The 19,567-nt window shown below is 38.3% G+C and overlaps 1 protein-coding gene across 1 annotated transcript in view; it reads right to left on the minus strand.

Annotated features, from left to right (window-relative positions):
* LRRK2 (leucine-rich repeat kinase 2) overlaps window positions 1-19,567 on the minus strand; it is a 122,851-nt gene that overhangs the window by 17,144 nt on the left and 86,140 nt on the right. The window contains exons 33-41 of the mRNA XM_015566622.1: window positions 18,079-18,266; window positions 16,829-16,983; window positions 15,686-15,832; window positions 15,349-15,540; window positions 14,584-14,730; window positions 13,599-13,699; window positions 9,172-9,362; window positions 3,461-3,621; window positions 839-1,009 (exon numbers count right to left, since the gene is read on the minus strand). Coding sequence (XP_015422108.1) covers window positions 839-1,009; window positions 3,461-3,621; window positions 9,172-9,362; window positions 13,599-13,699; window positions 14,584-14,730; window positions 15,349-15,540; window positions 15,686-15,832; window positions 16,829-16,983; window positions 18,079-18,266 — 1,453 coding nt within the window. The remainder of the gene's footprint in view (window positions 1-838; window positions 1,010-3,460; window positions 3,622-9,171; window positions 9,363-13,598; window positions 13,700-14,583; window positions 14,731-15,348; window positions 15,541-15,685; window positions 15,833-16,828; window positions 16,984-18,078; window positions 18,267-19,567) is intronic.

The following is a 19,567-nucleotide window of genomic DNA, read 5'->3' on the forward strand; positions in this document are numbered from 1 at the left end:
CTGCCAGACACTCCAGTTTCTCCCCGTATGAGTCCTGGGTCCCCAGGGACTTCCCGGAATCGGAGATCAGAGCAGTCAGGAGCTTGTGACTCCCTCCGGATTCAAAAAGACAGCTGCGTCCTCAGGTGCCAGACCCTTTCTGCACGCGAGCGAGCCCCGTACCTCTGCGCTTTATTTCCGCAGCTCCTCTGGCTCTCAGTGTGCTTTTCTTTCCTTCTAATTGTAGAATTTACAGTCAGCCAGGCTTCCTGTAGTTCTGGATGATGCCCGTTTTGTGTTTTTGATGTATTATTCAATTGTTGTGGGAGGCAGCAATTTCCCGGTGTTTATCTATGCCGCCATCTTAGTTTCTAACACCTGAAGTTTTAACAGCATGATCCTATTCTGAGCATTCTTCTAAATATACACCAAATAAAGCAATATTGACTTGGGATTTATAAAAAAGCCTAGCCCAGACAGTGTTGCTCAGTGGTTGAGCATCTACCCATGAACCAGGAGGTCATGGTTCTATTCCTGGTCAGAACATGTGCCAGGGTTGCGGGTTCAATCCCAGGTAAGGGACATGCAGGAGACAGCAGAGCAGTGATTCTCTCTCATCGCTGATGTTTCTATCTCTCCCTCTCCTTTCCTCTCTCTAAAATTAATAAAAATATTTTAAAAATAAATTAAAAAGCCTAAAACTGCTACTGTATTCATGTGATTTTTATTTGTATCACAGATGTAAGAATATTCATGCACTAAGCAATTATCCTCTGTGAAATGAATTAGGTACACAACTACAATTAAATAGCTTTATTAAAGGATATTTTTTAATCCACTGAAGATAAATAAAACTTACCTGGTAATTTGCCTTGTATTGCCAATTCATCAAACTCATTTGGAAACTTCAAACCCTCTGCTATTCTACCTCCAGTTGTCAAAATGTCATACAGTAGTAAACCAAATGAATAAACATCAGCCTGTTGGTTATAAATTACATTTCCTCTAGCAACTTCAGGTGCACGAAAGCCTGAAAATAAACAGATATATTAATAAATATGCCCAAACCAGAGCTCATATACCTAAGGAGACCTATAATTAGGCATATATGCTAATGAAGTGTCTGGGAGATGAGTTCTAAACTAGGCCATGTCAACTCTATAAGGAAACACCTTGATCAAGCAATTAACAGTCCTGTCCCAGGACATTTCACCCCAAGGTCAATCTTGAAGAATAATAACAGTAAGCATTCTGTACGGAATTATTAAGTAATGTTTCAAAATTAAAGAAATGAAACTTAATAGGAAAATAAATCTCTTATTATTTTTCTCCTTCCAGGGAAGTGTTTTAAACACAGAAACGGGCAGGAGGGCGATTTCTAGACTTCAAGTGACATTAACTTGGCTAAAATTCTGCCTTCATTATTTTGAGAATGTGTGACTCTGCTCCCTCTACCCAATAGAAAAATAAAAATGAAACTATGTCTAAAACAAATAAAGTCCCTCTCAGGAACTTCTATCGTGTGGCCAGATTGAGAACCCCTGCTCCACACCTACTAGAGTAGAACTCTGAAGGGTACCACCCAGTGAATACATTTACTAAAGCTCTACATGTTATCCAATATAGAGCCGAAATTGAAAAACACTTAACTAAATAACCCTTCATCTTCCACCTATCACTTAACTCATACCAAATTTCCTGAAGGTATCTCAATAAGGTATTTTATTCCTTAGTTCCTTTTGCCTGGAATGTCTCCTCCCACTCCTTTAGTTTTTCCTTTTTTCCAAGCCTTCAAGCTTATTTTTAAGATATAAACCCAGAATCACCTTCCCTAGAAGGATGTCCTGATGACCTACAGCTCAGGGAATCACTCGCTCCTTGGGGCTATCACCAGACTTTGAACTAGATTTCCTACTGACACTGACACATGCTTTATGATTATTTGCTTCCAGCCTTATTTCTCCTGGCAGAATGTATGCTTCTGGATGGCAAAATTTACACTTATTCATGCACATTCCAAAATTCACCACTAGAGTAATTGTGAACATACTTGGGGCAACTGCAATAGGCCAAGCCTTGTTCTATGTATTATTTCCTTTTTACCCTCAACGACCCCATGAGATAGACATTATTTCCCTCACCACAATTTACAGCAATGAGAACTGAGCCCCAGAGAGTGAATCTTGATGAACCCCAAACAGCTATTAAGTGATAGCACCAGTTTGGTATTTGGTAAACTGTCAATAAATTATTGCCAAATGCATGAACAAATAAATAAATAAAAATAAATAAGGATCATTTTCCCTCAGAGAATTATCATAATAATAATGTTGAAATAATTGGGAAAATAGGATTCATTGTCTAAAAACTATTTTTAAAGAAATAATTTTTCAGATAAGCCTGACTTAACAAATGCAATGAGTATATAAAGAAAACAGTCATAGATCAAAATTATGAGCGATTTATAAGCTATGTCTTATTTTATATCTTTTTTTTTCACTTTCAGAGAAGTGTAAGTAGAACACGTTACATAATTTCTATCAGATGATAGTGAATAACTAGAGACTAACATTTTTATTTACCCAAAGACTGTTGCATTTCTATGGATGAGTTGAAGCCATCAGTCAGCAATGATCTCAGTCAACAGTACAATTATCACAGGACCCAGAACTGTCACCCCCAACAGGATATAGTATATCCATTTGTCTGAGTTAAGGTTAAAGGTCTCCAAGTTACTTCAAGTTGAAAGAATCCATCTCATATTTATCTTTAAAAATGTGGACATACTGCACTGTGGTCCCTGCCAGTACCTGAACTGTTTCAGAGTTATGAAAAAGGGTTTGTGAACCTGAACTTGGCTTGCTTCATGTTTAGGTTGGGGTCAACATTGCCCAGGTTAAAACTTTTGCTGTTCCTTTTTACAAACATCTCTGGAATATGTAAGTATTGTAAAAATCCAACTTTTAAAATATAACTTGACAAAAAATATTCTCTCTTTTTGTTTTGTTTTCTTTCCCCTGGAAAATTACATCAGTTGATTTTTTTTTTGATTTTTTTTTTACCCTACAGAATACAACGATCAAAATTACAATGTACTAGCCCTGACAGGTTTGGCTCGGCTCAGTGGATAGAGCGTCAGCCTGCGGACTGAAGGGTCCCAGGTTCAATTCCGGTCAAGGGCATGTCCCTTGGTTGCAGGCACATCCCCAATGGGGGGTGTGCAGGAGTCAGCTGACCGATGTCTCTTTCTCTCTCATCGATGTTTCTAACTCTCTATCCCTCTCCCTTCCTCTCTGTAAAATAATCAATAAAATATATTTTTTTAAAAAAATTACAATGTACTGGTCACAGTTCTTCACACAGTCAGCTAGTGTCTACACACACTGTGATAGGCTTCAGGGTTCTCTTCATGCCCCTGACCTCACAACTGAAGACACTGTTGCCATCTTGAGGGAATTGTCAAGGAAACTGTATCCCCTACCTGGTGTGCCCTCCGAGGTTTTGATGCCCATCCTGCAGCAGTACTGAGCAATCCCGTAGTCAGCGATCTTGGCAATGATGGCGGCATTGGGATACAGGGTGAAGAGCAGTACATTGTGGGGCTTCAGATCCCGGTATATAATCATGGCCGAGTGGAGGTATCTGCCACAGGAAGGCACGGGTCATCTTATTAATTATTATAAGTTTTGTCAGGATTTTCTTAAGTACGTATATCCACTATGCAAAGCATTAAAAATTCTGTGCTGTTTGACCCTCAAAGTTAAAAGATATTGTAGAAGGAAGCCCAATACTATAAAGCAAACTTATTCCTTAAAAATAGAAACACACACAATAACATCAAACCAGGTCAATCCTGATCAGTGATTTATACTTAAGCCACAACCACTTGAAACAAATGACCAGTTTTTGAGACTTTTCTTTCATATACCTTAAGAATTACTTAAAAGGAATTCTCAATTCCTTCAATGATCACATGAGTATTTTTACTAGTTTAAAATGTAAATATGTTTAATACGAGTTGATAGGATAGTGTTGTAACCCCCATTTACTTAATAGTTTTGCTTTTCTTAAAACCATATAGAAGTTTATCATTCATATTTTTACATTCTCTTTGTTCTATTTCTCTTTTGATATTTATTTTTACTGACTAAAATGCTACCCAATCTTTGGAAAATATTTTCTGCTTTTCAATAGTAACAATCAAAATAAAAACACTTTTCTAGCTTTCAATTTGTATTCTTTTGACCTAACTTACTTTAAACCCAATTCCATTATAAATTAAGGTTGACAAATAACATTTTGGGTAAGACTTGGAATAAATAAAACATTTTCTTGGGAAAAGTAATACTGGGTGATGTTTAAATCTTTCCTTTTAGACTGATCCATAAGCAACTAGAGTTGGATACTGATAATAAAGTTAATAAAACTAGTTAATATAAAAAAGAAAATAAAATGTTTTTGTTGTTTTTATTTTATTTTATTTTTTCCATCACTGCAGCCACTGTGGAAAGCATTATAGATTTAGCTCAAAAAATTAAAAATGGAATTGCCTTAGGGCCCAGCAATTCCATTTCTGGGAATTTACATGAAGAAACCCAAACACTAATTTGAAAGAATATATGTACTCCTCTGTTCATTGCAGCATTATTTGTAAAAACACTAAAATAAAGCTTTAATCTCAACCACATCTTGTCTATTCTGGAAACATGGCCTGGGGGCTACTACTGTGCTCCAGCTACTACAGTAAGTCAATTATTGCCTCTCATTATACATTCACAAAATCCACACTTTCTCCACCTCTGTCTTCTCTCTTCTATGCTGTCAAATATGCCATAAATCTCCATGTAATCTTCCAAGTTTATCATGACCGACATTGTAAGAACAATTTTTCACAGTTCTTAATAGAGATAAATATAAACCCTTTGTTTGTTTGTGGTTTTTTGGTTTGGGATCACATTAGATTAGCAAATGTTTACTCCATTATCTAGTACCAATCACTGGCAGAGGACTAGGAGGAGCAGAAAGGAAGCAATACCCTGAAATTTCCATTGCATGATGGCCCAGTTGTATGCATCATTTAATTACATCAACTAATGCAGTAGAAGATTCCCTTCCCGGATGTAGTTAGGACAGTTGACATTAGGCCTATTCATTTCGCTATACGTATTTTTTGGCTGAAAAATAAGATAAATGTACTAATGAAATTGACCTTAACAATAAGGAATAGACATGAAAGAAAAATTTACTAAGGGCTTACTAAAAGGCCATTAGTCACCCTTGCCCTGCTGAAGAGAAAGCTGGGAGATTAAGAAGAAAAAAGTTAAAGCCAAGTAATGCATAATTGAAGAACAGCCAAATCCTTCATAATGCATGCCTCTTACAGAATATTTATAGAATACAGACTCTCAGAATTCTTCACAGAGGTTAAAAAAGTAGTTAAACTTAATTTGGAATAATGTCAGTGGGAGGGAAAGATAATCTGGGTTAGTTAAAATGTTCAATTATAGAATTTAATCTTTAAAAGTACAGTTTTAATAACTTTTAATAGGCTAGCAAAATAACTTTTGAAATCTTAACAAGTGCAGATCTTGCCTTCCTAAATATATTTCAGCCACAATTTATGCATTGTGACAATAAGCATTAACAATTTTTTTTATTTTAAAAATTAGTCTAAACACAGTCCTTCATTAATCATGACTACTGCCAGTGTATCCTGAGAGGTCACTATCTAGAACAGCGGTTCTCAACCTGTGGGTCGCGACCCCTTTGGGGGTCAAACGGCCCTTTCACAGAGGTCACCTAAGATCATCGGAAAATACATATATAATTACATATTGTTTTTGTGATCAATCACTATGCTTTAATTATGTTCAATTTATAACAATGAAAATACACCCTGCATATCAGATATTTACATTACGATTCATAACAGTAGCAAAATTACAGTTATGAAGTAGCAACAAAAATAATTTTATGGTTGGGGGTCACCACAACATGAGGAACTGTATAAGGGTCACGGCATTAGGAAGGTTGAGAACCACTGATCTATAAGGAGAAATGGGGACTCTAACAAGGTTGCAGAAATGTAGTGAGTGCAATGCTAGGGAAGCCAGAGGGACAAAAGCACAGAGATAAGATAGCAAAGCAGACTCTTCCATTACACTGTCAATTTTTTAATTGCTAAGAGCAATATAATTTCTACTTTTCCTTCTTCAGCACCCAACACCAAGTCTTGCATGGAGTGGACTCCAGAAACATGTTACAGAAGCCAACCATTCACGGTGCTGTTGAGCTTCATTGCGGAGATGGTGTGTGTGCGAATTCTAGAGGAAAATGAGTCCTCTGGGCAGACAACTTAGTGGAAAAAGAGGAATGGCAAATGCAAAGATAGACATGGATGTCCATGAAATGTCGAGACCTTCAGCATGGCTAGAATGCAGAGTCAGGGCAGCATGGCAGGAGGCCAGTGAGGCAGGCACAGGGCATACAGAAAGAGTTTTGATGCTACATCAAGGAATTTGGATGTACTTCATAGATAGCCTGGAACAACCAGGAAATTTCAGGCGTGATTAGGTTTTTATTTTAGAAGAAATATTCTGATAATTTCCTGGAGGCACTAGACCAGGGGTGGGCAAACTTTTTGACTCGAGGGCCACAATGGGTTCTTAAACTGGACCGGAGGGCCCGAACAAAAGCATGGATGGAGTGTTTGTGTGAACTAATATAAATTCAAAGTAAACATCATTACCTAAAAGGGTACGGTCTTTTTTCTCAATAGTTTTATTCATTTTATTCATTTCAAATGGGCCGTAGTTTGCCCATGGCACGGGCCGTAGTTTCAAACAAGCACTAGGTCCCACCATGAACAAAAACAAAAGGCTCCCTTTTCCCAAAGATGTGTTTTTAGATCCTAAAAACTTGCCATGAATGAAAAATGCAATCAAGGTATGCTAAACATCTGCTTTAGGACACAAAATCTCACGGAACTAATGGCAGATACCAATTGTTTAAGTAAATTCAATTTTGAATGCCCTGAAACATGGGTTTTTATGGCAAGTCTTCATTGGTAATTGAGAATTATGACGAAGAGCTCAAAGGAGCAGACAGAGAAAGTAAATTCAATTTTGAATGTCCTGAAACATGGGTATTTATGGGAAGTCTTCACTGGTAATGGAGAATTATGACGAAGAGCTCAAAGGAGCAGACTGAATTAAAGATGTAAGTTAATAGTTGAAGACAAAACTGTGGAACAAAAAATATGTAATGTAAAGAAGTTCTTGTATGTCACTCAAAACAGCTCTACCATTTAAGGACTCCAAAGGAGTGTGGTTTCGTCGCCTCTTTCTACCTCTGTAGTTAGACTCTATACTAAAATATACAGGGTGTCCCAAAAATACATACACACTTTAACAGCTGATGGTTGTTAAATGAAAATGAAATGTCTTAATAGACACTGTCTTTATAATTATTTAAAGTGTATAATATATGCATTTTGGGGGACACCCTGTATTTGGGAAGACAAACTTTAATGCTGAGTTTTACTTAGTGCTGGTGGAAGATTGATAGCTACTGAAATCAAATAAACTCTTGCCTCCTTGAACTTTATCTGGATTAATTTAACACAAGGTTCCCCCTGGTGTTCAAAAGTAGGTATAGCAACCCAAACCCAAATCTGCATTCCTGTTTCATTTACTGATTCTGTTGTTTTACAGTGGTTTCTGGACTCTTTCAGAAAGAGAAATCTACTTATTTTACGCACTTATTATATTCCCTATATGTTACTAAGAGTTACATCCTCTTGGTTGGTTTGGTTTGGTGTGTTTGTGAGCTGTGTTTATTTGTTTTCCTCAGTGCCCATTCATTTACATGTCTGGATATGGCCCAAAAGGAAGAGACACACTATTTCAGAAGGGAAGGAGGTTTGTATCCACGGTGTGGCAACTATGGGGAGGCACTGTTTTCATCCCTCCCTCCCTCCCTCCTTCCTCCCTCTCCATCCAAGGCCAACACATATTTACTGAGGCCCCACTGCTCTAGGTGCTGGGGATGCAACCATGAATGAGATGCAAAGTTCCTGCTATTGTGACACTTAGACTCTAGTGGCAAAGACAGACAATAAACAATTTAAGAAAAAATAAAAACAAAGAATACCAGTCTGAAATGAGTGGTATAGGGACTAAAGAGACACAGGATTCAGGGAATTTTGTCTGAGAAGAGAACTGAATGAAATGAGAAGCGAGCCAATAGGATATCTGGAGTCAGAGATTCCTGGTGGAGAGATGAGCTGGTATATTCAAGACACCTCAGGGAGGTGAGGGCTGAGCACAGTGACCAGAAAGTGAGGTAGGAGAGGGTTGAAAACAATAATCAATAAAAATACATTAAAAATAAAATAAAATCACAGATACAAAGTGTGTGAGCAGTGATTTATCCTAGTCCCTTTTTTCCTTATATGTTCTTATTGATTTCAGAGAGAAGAAAGGAATGGGAGAGAGATAGAAACATCAATGATGAGAGAGAATCATTGATTGGCACCCTACTGCACTGGGATCGAGCCTGCAACCCAGGCATGTGCCGCACTGGGATCGAGCCTGCAACCAGGCATGTGCCTTGAAGTGGAATCAAACTGTGACCCTCTGGTTCATGGATTGACGCTCAACCACTAAGCCACACTCGCCAGGCTATCCCACTCCTTTTGACTCCAAAGACCACAGCCTCTCCACTGCTGAGCTGCCTCTCCGAGGCCGTCTACCTCTGACTGCAGGGTAGGTGTGCCTCGGAGACACATTACGATCCAGAACAACCCAGGTCACTCTAGTCCTTTTCAGAAAGATGGGCTCATCTTTGCATATTGGATTCATCCATGATCCCTGACACTTTCCTTGATACTTGGAATGCTCGCCTGTAGCTTTTTAGAGGAAGCAGGTCAGTCAGTACAAGATCATGGGCTCTGGAGCAGGACTCCTGGGTTCCTACTCCCTACCACTAGCTAGGAGGCTCCCCATGGTCTTTGTTCTCTTGGTTTATCTGATTTTAAAATTCAATCGGGGAAATGGTCGTTTTTCATCCCCCATTTTTTTTTTAATGTTACTAGGACACATTGTTAGTGGGAAGTGCTATTCTCAGAGCCTTGGGAGGAAGTGTGGGCTAACACGCGTCATACAGTGAAGAGAAAACCACAGGAGTAAATACCTCAAGCCGTCAGCCACATGGAGCGCGATCCTATGCTGCAGAGTCCGCGTGAGGCTGGCTGTGTCCTGCTGCAGCAGGCGGTCCAGGGAGCCCTTGGGGGCCAGCTCCATCACCAGCATCCGGGGACGAATCCCAGCCGCCAGCAAAAAGACCAAGCTGGGGTGGCGGTGGTGGCAAAGCACCACCAGCTCCTGCAAAAGCCAATCATTTCAGAGGAACAGGACACCCGCTCTGACCCAAGCGTCTCCTGCCTTAAGTGCGTCCACACCCTGTGATGGTTTTCGCTGGGTGATTCAATGATAGGAAACTGTTTCTTCTGTGAGATTTTTTACGTTTCCCACATTTTTTGGAATGAACAGCTGGTTTTTGAAACTATAGTATGAATTAACATTTTAAGTTCTATTTTTCTTTCTGCTCTGCATTCATCAGAACACTTAATTCAGGGACAGGACACACCTGTGGTCATGCTAACAGGTCATGTTAACCTTCTCAGTGCCGGATTCTGAGTAGCCACCACTAATCCACTGTAACTGCCTTGTAAGGAATCTATCTGCCTGTCAATCTCTGATTTGATGAGAAAAGTTTAATGTCTAAGGCCACAGAAATCTAGGCTTTGGCCCTCTCCTCAAAACTCCACAGGTGTAGATGGCATCACTCTCTCCTGAACACTCCCTGATGACTTCTCATACTTTTAGATTAAAACTCCATGTACTGCCCGGCATGCATGGCTTAGAGGTTGGGCATCGACCCAGGAGCCAAAAGTCATGGGTTCCAACCTGTCAGAGCCGCATGCCCAAGTTGTGGACTTGATCCCCAGGAGGGGCATGCAGGAGGCAGCCCATCAATGATGTTTCTCTCTCAGGGATGGTTATTTCTCTCTATCCCTCTCCCTTCCTAAAAAGCAATAAAATATCTTTTAAAAATGTAATGTATTACCAGGTTTATTCATGGACATTAAAAAAAAATCCTATGTACTTATACAACCTTCATGGCCTGGCCTGATCTCACCCCGGCCCACCTCTCAGACCCCATCTCCTTTCTCTCTTCTTTTCATTCACCACCCTTCTGCCATGCTGGTGTTCATTCGATCCCTGACACCCACAGGCCCACCTCTCAGACCCCATCTCCATGCTGGTGTTCATTCGATCCCTGACACCCACCCAGCTCCTTCCTTACAGCCATAGGTTCTCTGCCTTTGCTGATCTCTCTTCCTAGAAATCCCTTCCCCCTTCACAGAGCTGAAGGCTTCTTGCCATTCAGATCTTAGCTCAAATACTCTCCCTTCCTCAGAGTGACCCGTCTCAGGTCGCCCTTACTAAAGCAGTCCCCACCTGCAACAACCTCTTTCCAATCCAAGAAGTCAGAGATGCCATTTTAGCTTGAACGGAGAGGTCTCTGTTCTGATACCATTTTTTTTTTCTGGACCACATAGTGCGAAACTTCATCATCTCCTTTAGGATATTGCTGCTTTTTTAATTCCACATGCTTCATTCTGCCTATTTCACTTTACTCTGAAACTGTAATTTCAATGAAATGTATAGCTTAGCTGATTTTAAATGGATTCATGTTTTCAGCTGTGACTTCTGCAGAAGCTCTGCTTGTTAAGACCCAGCTTCAAAGATGGGACGTATTGGTGCCAACTGCATCTATCAGGAAACCGAAGTGTGGAGCAATCTGCCAGCTGAATGAGAAGGCTGAATGCCCTGAGAGGGGCTTTGCCAAAGACAAAGGCTTCAGACAAAATCTTAGAAGATTAAAATCTTTTTTCTCCTATGTCTGATTAGCTGAGTTGGTGAAAACTGATGAAAACAAGTCAAGTTAGCTCTATTTTCTTTCACAGGCAGAAGCCTAGTCCAAATTTTCTATTCTAGAAAAGCAGCTCTAGAAAAGAGCAAAAGAATGCAATCGATCAGCCGCAACTCCTGACCACGGGCAGAACGACCCTCAGAAGGTAGCACCAAACACTAAAATGTTTTCATTTTCTTTTCTTTCTTTTTTTAAATTTGATTTATTGAAATATTGATTTTGTTTATTTCTAATCCTCACCGGAGAATATGTTTTTATTGATTTTTTTAAGAAGAAGCATATTACTCACACTCTACTGTTTCTTTCTCTTCTTTCCTTCTTTCTTTATTGATTAAGGTATTACATATGTGTGCTTATCCCCCTTTTGCGCCCCCCTCCGACTCATGCCCTCACCCCCTGTTGTCTGTGTCCATTGGTTAGGCTTATATGCATGCATACAAGCCCTTTGGTTGATCTCTGCCCCTTAACACCCCCCTCCCCTACCTTCCCTCTGAGGTTTGAGCATCTGACCAATGCTTCTCTGTCCCTGGATCTGTTTTTGTTCATCGGTTTATGTTGTTCATTATAATCCACAAATAAGTGAGATCATATGATATTTATCTTTCTCTGACTGACTTACTTCGCTTAGCATAATTCTCTCCAGCTCCATCCATGCTGTTGCAAATGGTAGGACTTCCTTCCTTTTTACAGCAGTGTGGTATAGATGCACCACTGTTTGTTTTTTAATCCATTCATCTGCTGATGGGCACTTAGGCTGTTTCCAAATCTTAGCTATGGTAAATTGTGCTGCTATGAACATAAGGGTGTATATATCCTTCTGATTGCTATTTCTAGTTTCTTGGGGTTTCTATTCCTTCTACTGTTTCCTTGGTTCACCTAGCTGTCCATGCACTAGTCAGTCCTGTATACATTTTTAGTGTTCTGGTTTTCAAAGAGTTCCCTGAGCACATTACTGAAAATTTGAAACATACATTGAAGACTAATGACTTAGGCTGAAAAATCAACTTATATAACAAGTTGTTTATTAGCTATTCTTTAGCAGTGGTTCTCAACCTTCTGGCCCTTTAAATACAGTTCCTCATGTTGTGACCCAACCATAAAATTATGTTCGTTGTTACTTCATAACTGCAATGTTGCTACTATTATGAATCGTAATGTAAATATCTGATATGCAGGATGGTCTTAGGCGACCCCTGTGAAAGGGTCGTTCGACTGCCAAAGGGGTCGCAACCCACAGGTTGAGAACCGCTGCTTTAGAGGTATAGTGTGACTTCTAGTACTAATAATTAAAATTACTCCAGAGTATTTTGCACAGACACAAAATTATTTTTATTATTCAGAGTAACTAATATATTGTAACTGTGCCTTTTCTAAGTTATTTAGATTCAGATTCAGGCACAAAATATTTTTTTTTAATGAAGCAAGGGCAAAAGAAAAAATGAACAAATTCAAAAATATCATTGATTTCTGGTATAAGATGGCAGATTGGATTTTATCTCTCTTCTCACCCTGTCTCCCTCCCTCATTCCTACTGTCAGGAAATGTAGGGCATAGCTATAGGGTTTTAAGCCTTGGACTGAACTATTGGCAAAGCCACAAACAAGTCCCAGCTTAGAGGGCACAGCCCCCTTAGCATAATTAGGCTTGACCTTATGACACTCCCTAGATCCTTCCTAGGTAGCTAATGGGCTGAGGGAGATGTAGCAAGTGCTGCCAAAACAAGTGAAACTCACAAGAACATTGTAACTATGGTGACCACTACCTTGTTTACCTCTGGCTATAAAATAAAGGCTCAGCTTGCCCCTGGATCTCTCTCTGTGGCCTCAGCCAGGCACAGGAAGATCCACCTAGACCCAGCTTATTCTCTTTGTCTGTCATTTCTGCATCCTTCACCGCCCTCACTCAGACTTTCGAACCCTTGGCTGAGTTGACTCGGCACAAGGAAAAACTCAGAAAAAAAGAAATAAATCCCCACCAGTACTCAAAACAAGAGAGGGTACTGGGGTGACCACTCTGGTTACGCAGTCAACATCCAGTCACCCTTCTTTCTTTCTAAGAATACCTTGCTTCTTGCTGGGGTATCCAACCTTCACCCATGCAGCCCATCAACTTTAGGGGGAACTGACCCCATCTCCAGCCTTGGGGAAAGGTGGGGATACTCTAAATAATACCACCTTTGTTAACATAGTGATTGGTTCAGTGGCACATAAGCCAATCAGCACACAGCATTATCCTGAATATAAGTGCTTGTTGAGAAAAGAAAATGTGATTTAATTGAGGCCAAGAAACGTTTTTAAATGGGCTATTGTGCATAAATTTTGATTCCTTTGAAATACAAGACCTCAGAAGAGGTACCCTTTTTCTTCTGTACATGTAGTATAACTATGAAGCCTGAAAACAAGAATTATCAGAAAACTGTCTTTTCTTTGTTTTCAACAAGATAAACACAAAACTTTTTTCCTCCATGAAGAGAGGACAATGTGGGATTTCATAATTAAACTAAATAAACTTTGGGGGGAAACATGGTCATCATTTTGCATTTTCACAAACATGTGCAATACAAGAGTTCCAGGAGATTAACAGTGTATGGTTGAATTTGGTAATGTTATTGGATTTCTTACCTGTCTTAACAGTCTAAGTGATGTATGTTTATTAAATATCTTTACAGCCACTTCATCTCCTTCGTAGGTTGCTCGATAAACTGATCCAAAACTGCCATCACCTTTTGAAAAGAAAGTACAAAACACATAAATTAATCTGTCCAAGCAGAAAAACTGAATTGTGTCTGGTGCAATGATACCTGTTGTATACCTGAAGATAAATCGGACCCCCTTGGTTCATTGAATAAAGTTCTCGTTTAATGATTCCTCTTCTTTCTTCTGCCCCATAAACTAAGATGGGCCTAAAGGTCTTATCCCTAGTCTTCCTGTCTTCCATCTACACACTCCCCACTCAAGGACCCCATCTACTCCCTAACTCAATCAATCCCTACAGACAGGATTTTCACAATTTCACAAGCTACCCACTGAACTCTATTTACAAATGTGTGTTGGGAGATTTCCACTGACATGCTCCTCCAAATCTCACATTCCACCAAAAGGCACATTCATTATCTTTTCTCCAAACTAGTTTTTATCCCACCTTCCATAGCTGATAAAAACAAAACTCTTTTTGTGGTTAATCTGGAGTCAAAACTGAAAAATTATCATAGCTATTTGCCCCATGCCTTGCATCAAAGCTAGCTGGTAATCCACTTTGTCTGTTTTGAGACTGAAAAATGGCTGTATCACTCATTCAAAATCCTCTTTATCTGCCTTCCAAACCCTGGAAATTAAAGAAAGTGCAAGGATATATTTTATAAATATATTTGCTTCCATGCTAGTCTCATTCTCATCTCAAACCTAATCTACAAGACTGTGTGCAAAGCAAATTCTAGATCCGAAACATATTAATTTAAAATATATCATTCCAAAAGGGGAAAAAGCATTATGATAAATATATGAAAACACCAAAAAACCATGATAATACAATTATATTTGAAAATTTTATAGATTACTAGGAAAAATGCATCCTACATTTTATTCTCAAACTAACAAAAATAGTTACCTAAGAGAAATTCGGGAGCTTGTTCAAACTCCAATTTTTCACTGTTCAACATAATATTTCTAGGCAGGTCAGCCAAAATCAAGTCAGGAGCAATCTGGGATATTGGAAGGGTGAGCCTTGGTTGATCTGGATTTACTAGGAGGTCTCCTGAGAAGTACATAAAAGAATGCATATAAATTTGTGTTTATGATTTTCACAAGTTTTCTATTATTTCTAATCAGTCCTTTAGGTTTTCTTATGACTCCTAGTTTTTCTAGAAATTTTGATAAAGTTTTAAAGGTTAAATTAATATCTATCTATTGGAATTTTAAAACTCATTCCTAGGTTCACTCATTAGAAAGCAGAATTCAGAACTGCCTTAGACTATCCAACATCTGACTAGGACATTATATATCTTTTGCCACATTCGTGGAGCATTTATTACATGGCTGACATGTTGCTAAGTTATTTCCATGTATAATCTATTTTAATTTTTATAATAATTGTATTAAGTAGTTTTGATTAGTATTCCTATTTCACAGATGAAGTTATGTTGCTCAATGTAGCAATATTCATCCTCTAAAACCAACATTCCTCTCAATTTAGAATACATGCTCTTACGGGTAACAAATATAATCCATTTTCCTGAATTTTCACTATAGTTGAATGTAATGTACTCTAACACATAGCCCATAGATAAGAACAGTCTCTACATTTATAACAAAACTCACTTTACAAATATTGAGCCATCACTTAAAAACATCTGTAAGTTGCATCAACACATACCTTCTTCTGCTTTCTTCATCAAGTCATCAAGTAAGATTTTTTCATGTTCTTCGCCATCATTAAAACTGTATAATGCCCATTTCTTCAACAAAGTTTCTCCTTCACCACAAATATCAATCTCCAATAACCCAGGAAACCATTCTTCCATGAGAGAATCAATGTGGTCCACAACTTGTCCCAAAATAATACAGCCTACATAATCCAAAGAAGAGCTCATCACCACCCTATTGGAACTTTATTCTGTCACAAAGCTAACAAAGAGAAGCTATAAAGTTTTTTTTTTTAAGTTTAGATTTCTTTGGTGGTACAGTTCAATGTTTTGAATTAATTTCCTTACCTTTTCTACAAGAAGGAACTGTAATTTTTAGGAAACTCTCTGGATGATTATCTAAGACTTCAGATTCTACCAGGCAGTAAGCTTCAGGAGACCAATTCAAATAGATGCCTTGTCGCCAATACATTCTGTTTGGGCGAAGCGCTCGTTCTGGAAGAAGTTTAAATGGACCCAGTTATACCCATTAATTATTAACTACCCCATAAATTAAAGGTGGGGGAAAAACTGCACCCCCCAATTGACGGTAATAGAGATGTATTTGCTTTGAAAAAAAGTATTGAAATAATGATTGATAGTCCTCATCTTAGGTATTAAATATGATGCTAAATATTTTATCCTTAATTTTGCAACAACAACGGAAAAAAACACACAACAACAAAAAATGTCCAGTAGATCACCTAAGATACATTTCAGGTTTATGGTGTTAAATAGTTTAATATGTGTAACAGATGAAGAAAGAGAATCAAAGATAAGTTCTCTTTAAAAAGAAGTTGGTGGTCATGCTCAAATCAAAACTTTCTGAATGTTTTAATGCAATGTAACTATCTAAATGCTGGTTAATCGCAAGCAAGATATGATTATTTCAGAATATAGTAACAGTGGCATCATGTTTATTCTTTTTTCTCTCTCTCTTAAACTCCTCAGGGATTACGCAGCAGATGGAGCCACTATAGTCTCTATGCTGAATGGTCTGAATGGTCAGGATGTTACAAGTCATTGAGTAAAACTCTCTGACTTTGCAGTGCTCATTCCTAGTTTTTCTTTGTTGTGTGTGTGTGTGTGTGTGTGTGTGTGTAAGAATGCCTGTGTGTGTATGTTTAAACCAGTGATTCTTGGTAATCCACCTTTTAAAAATATTGCTTCTAATCTGCTTTGGCATAGAAAGCAAACTATTCATACATATTTTAAATGTGTCTAACATATGAACAAATGGGCTTCACGTGAGGACCTGTGGAATTTTCTTCTTGACAAATTGTTACACTTATTTGACCACATGTCTTTATATTGGCCAATATGAAGTTGTATAAGCTTATTTTCTGATTTTCATGTGCCTTAAAAAATGAGTAAGCTCTGTGAAAATTGCATGTTATTTTTAATGTATTTTCCCCCTAACTTCTCTACATATTGTCTTCATTAAATACTTACCTCTACCTGAAAGCATGTAAGGTGAAATTTCAAGTAATCGATTGATTAATCTTGACCAAAATCCCATTGGAAAATAAGGCATTTCATATAGTCGAATGATAATTTCAGAGTTCTCACAATGGGGGAGCTCTATCACAGGCCTGTGGTCAGACAGACTAAAGGGAAAAGGACATCGCATCATTACATAGTTTCATAAAACACCCAACCATGTTGACCAAAATGCTTTATAACTTGAAATTGATGAATTGAAGATAAATATTCAAAGCAATGTTTTTCTTTTACTACATACTCTTCCTATTTTAAAAATCCAATGGCCCAGCTATTGCGGCTCAGTGGTTGAGCATCGACCTATGAACCTGAAGGTCACAGTTCGATTCCTGATCAGGGTACATGCCCGGGTTGTGGGCTTGATCCCCAGTGTAGGGCGTTAAAAAGCAACAGATCAATGATTCTCTCTCACCATTGATGTTTCTATCTCTCTCTCTCCCTCTCCCTTCTTCTCTGAAATCAAAAAATATATATTTTTAAAATTTCAATGGTTATTAATCAATTCCAATGCATGCTCAGATGTAGTAGAGCATGAATTTTTTCAGTATTCTTATTTATACTAATAAATAAATTGTTATAATTGGTTATGCACAAACAAGTATCAAGCAAGGGATTATATAAAACTTGAAAAGATTGCATGTCCAAAAAAAAATCTATTTTTAGAATCAGTCACCATCCATCCATCAATGCAATTTGTACTTTTCAATGTCATATTACTTTCTAACATTCTTGAGGTGCTTCTAAAGCAGTAAGAAAAATTTCTATAATACTGGGCTAGAAATTAGCCCTCCATTGTGTTTCCCCTCTCCTCTCAAAATTCACTGCCACAAATTATTTTAAAACTCTGATAAAAAATCACTATCTCCCCAGAATTTGTCTGATAGAACTCTCTCATTACTGTGTAAGGATACACACACACACACACACACACACACACACACACACACAAATCTCCACTATTTACCTTTATTAAATAGTTGTAAACCAAATAGTAATTATAGACATGAAATAAGTCACTCTGTCTTTAAAATGTCAAATGCAGTGTTTTCATTAAAAGTGTTTTACTTCAGAAGAACATTTACACAATAAGCAAAAATAATACTTAGTACATTAATCATAGATCAAAGTTATTCTGACAATTAAAACAATACAATAGATGGTGAGTTTCTATAGGGTAGTTAAATGTTAAGTTTTTGGTTTACCTGCTTGGAACCAGCAAATGTTCTTCTCCTATTGGCAAGGCAATCTGAAATTTTTCTAGGAGTTTGAAGTACTGTTGTGTGTAGTTCTTTGGAAATCTCTTTTTCTTTGAAAGAAATTTTTCCACACTTCTACGTGAAATAATTCCTTTAGGATATTTTGGACCGCCTTCTACTTTCTCTGTCAAAATCTGAAAGATTTACACTTATAATCACTGGAATTTACTTTGTGAAAAGTTTTGAATTTAAAGCATTTTCTGTCAGGTTGCTTAGTGAAAATAATCAGAAGAATTGTAACACTGTCAAATATAACACAGGACCTAACTTCCCTAACTAGCAGCCATGTTACTTAGAAGCCTACTCCCCACACAAAAAAAAGCATCCACTCAAAAAAATACCTTCACAAAATTATTAAATTGAGGAATTCAGATCTGAAGTTATGAAGATCCTCCAAAGCCAATGAAGCTCAAAGCCTTCACCAGTTCCAATCAGCAGATCAATCTAATACCCTGCATTCTTATTACAGTTTCATTAATAATATATTTTTATGGAAATTATCTTCCAGACTATGTTATCACCAATGGTTTCACTATATATTTATGTAGTAGAAGGTGTTTTTCCTCAATGAGAAGAGAGGCAGTGTAGTACAGTTTACTAATTTTCAAACAAAGGAACTGCTGCATTTTGCTGGACTCCGCTCAGAGTCGATATCTGTAGGTTTGGGATAAGGCTTGGGAAACTGCTTTTTTAACAAGAAACCCACGTGATTCTAACATGGAGACTATACTTTTGAGCTTTGATCATCATCACAGCAGTTAAAAACATAAGTCAGAAGGACCCAAGTTCAACACAGGCTCAATTTCTAGTTGTGTGACCTTCGGAAAGGGTACTTAATGTCTTCAAGCCACCGTTTCCTTTTCTGTAAAATCTATATACATAAAAGCCCAAGTGACCATTTGACCTTTCAACCATTCTACCATTCAACCAGTAGCTATGATGTGCACTGACCACCAGGGGGCAGACACACAGGCATGGAAACACACAGGTATGGAAACATGGAATGGACAGATAAATCTCAGAGGGAAGGGGGGGAGAGATTAACTGAAGATCTTATAGGCATACTAGAGACACAGATTCATGCACCGGTGGGGTCCTTCGGCCTGGCCTCCAGGGATTGGGCCAAATCTGTGCACTGGGCCTTCGACATCTCCTGGGGGAGAGGGGTCCCAGATTGTGAGAGGGTGCAGGCCAGGCTGAGGGATCCACCAGTGCACAAATCTGTGCACCAGGCCTCTAGTGAGATAATAAAAGTAACTGTCTTTACATATGAAAACATGCTCAAAGTCACTAATCATCCAAGAGATGCAAATCAAAACAACAATAAGGTACCATCTCACACCTGTCAGAATGGCTATCATCAACAAATCAACAAACCACAAGTGCTGGAGAGGATATGGAGAAAAAGGAACCCTTCTGCATTGCTGCTGGGAAT

This window comes from Myotis davidii, unplaced genomic scaffold (genome assembly GCF_000327345.1).
Source record: "Myotis davidii unplaced genomic scaffold, ASM32734v1 scaffold902, whole genome shotgun sequence".
Classification (NCBI taxonomy): domain Eukaryota; kingdom Metazoa; phylum Chordata; class Mammalia; order Chiroptera; family Vespertilionidae; genus Myotis; species Myotis davidii.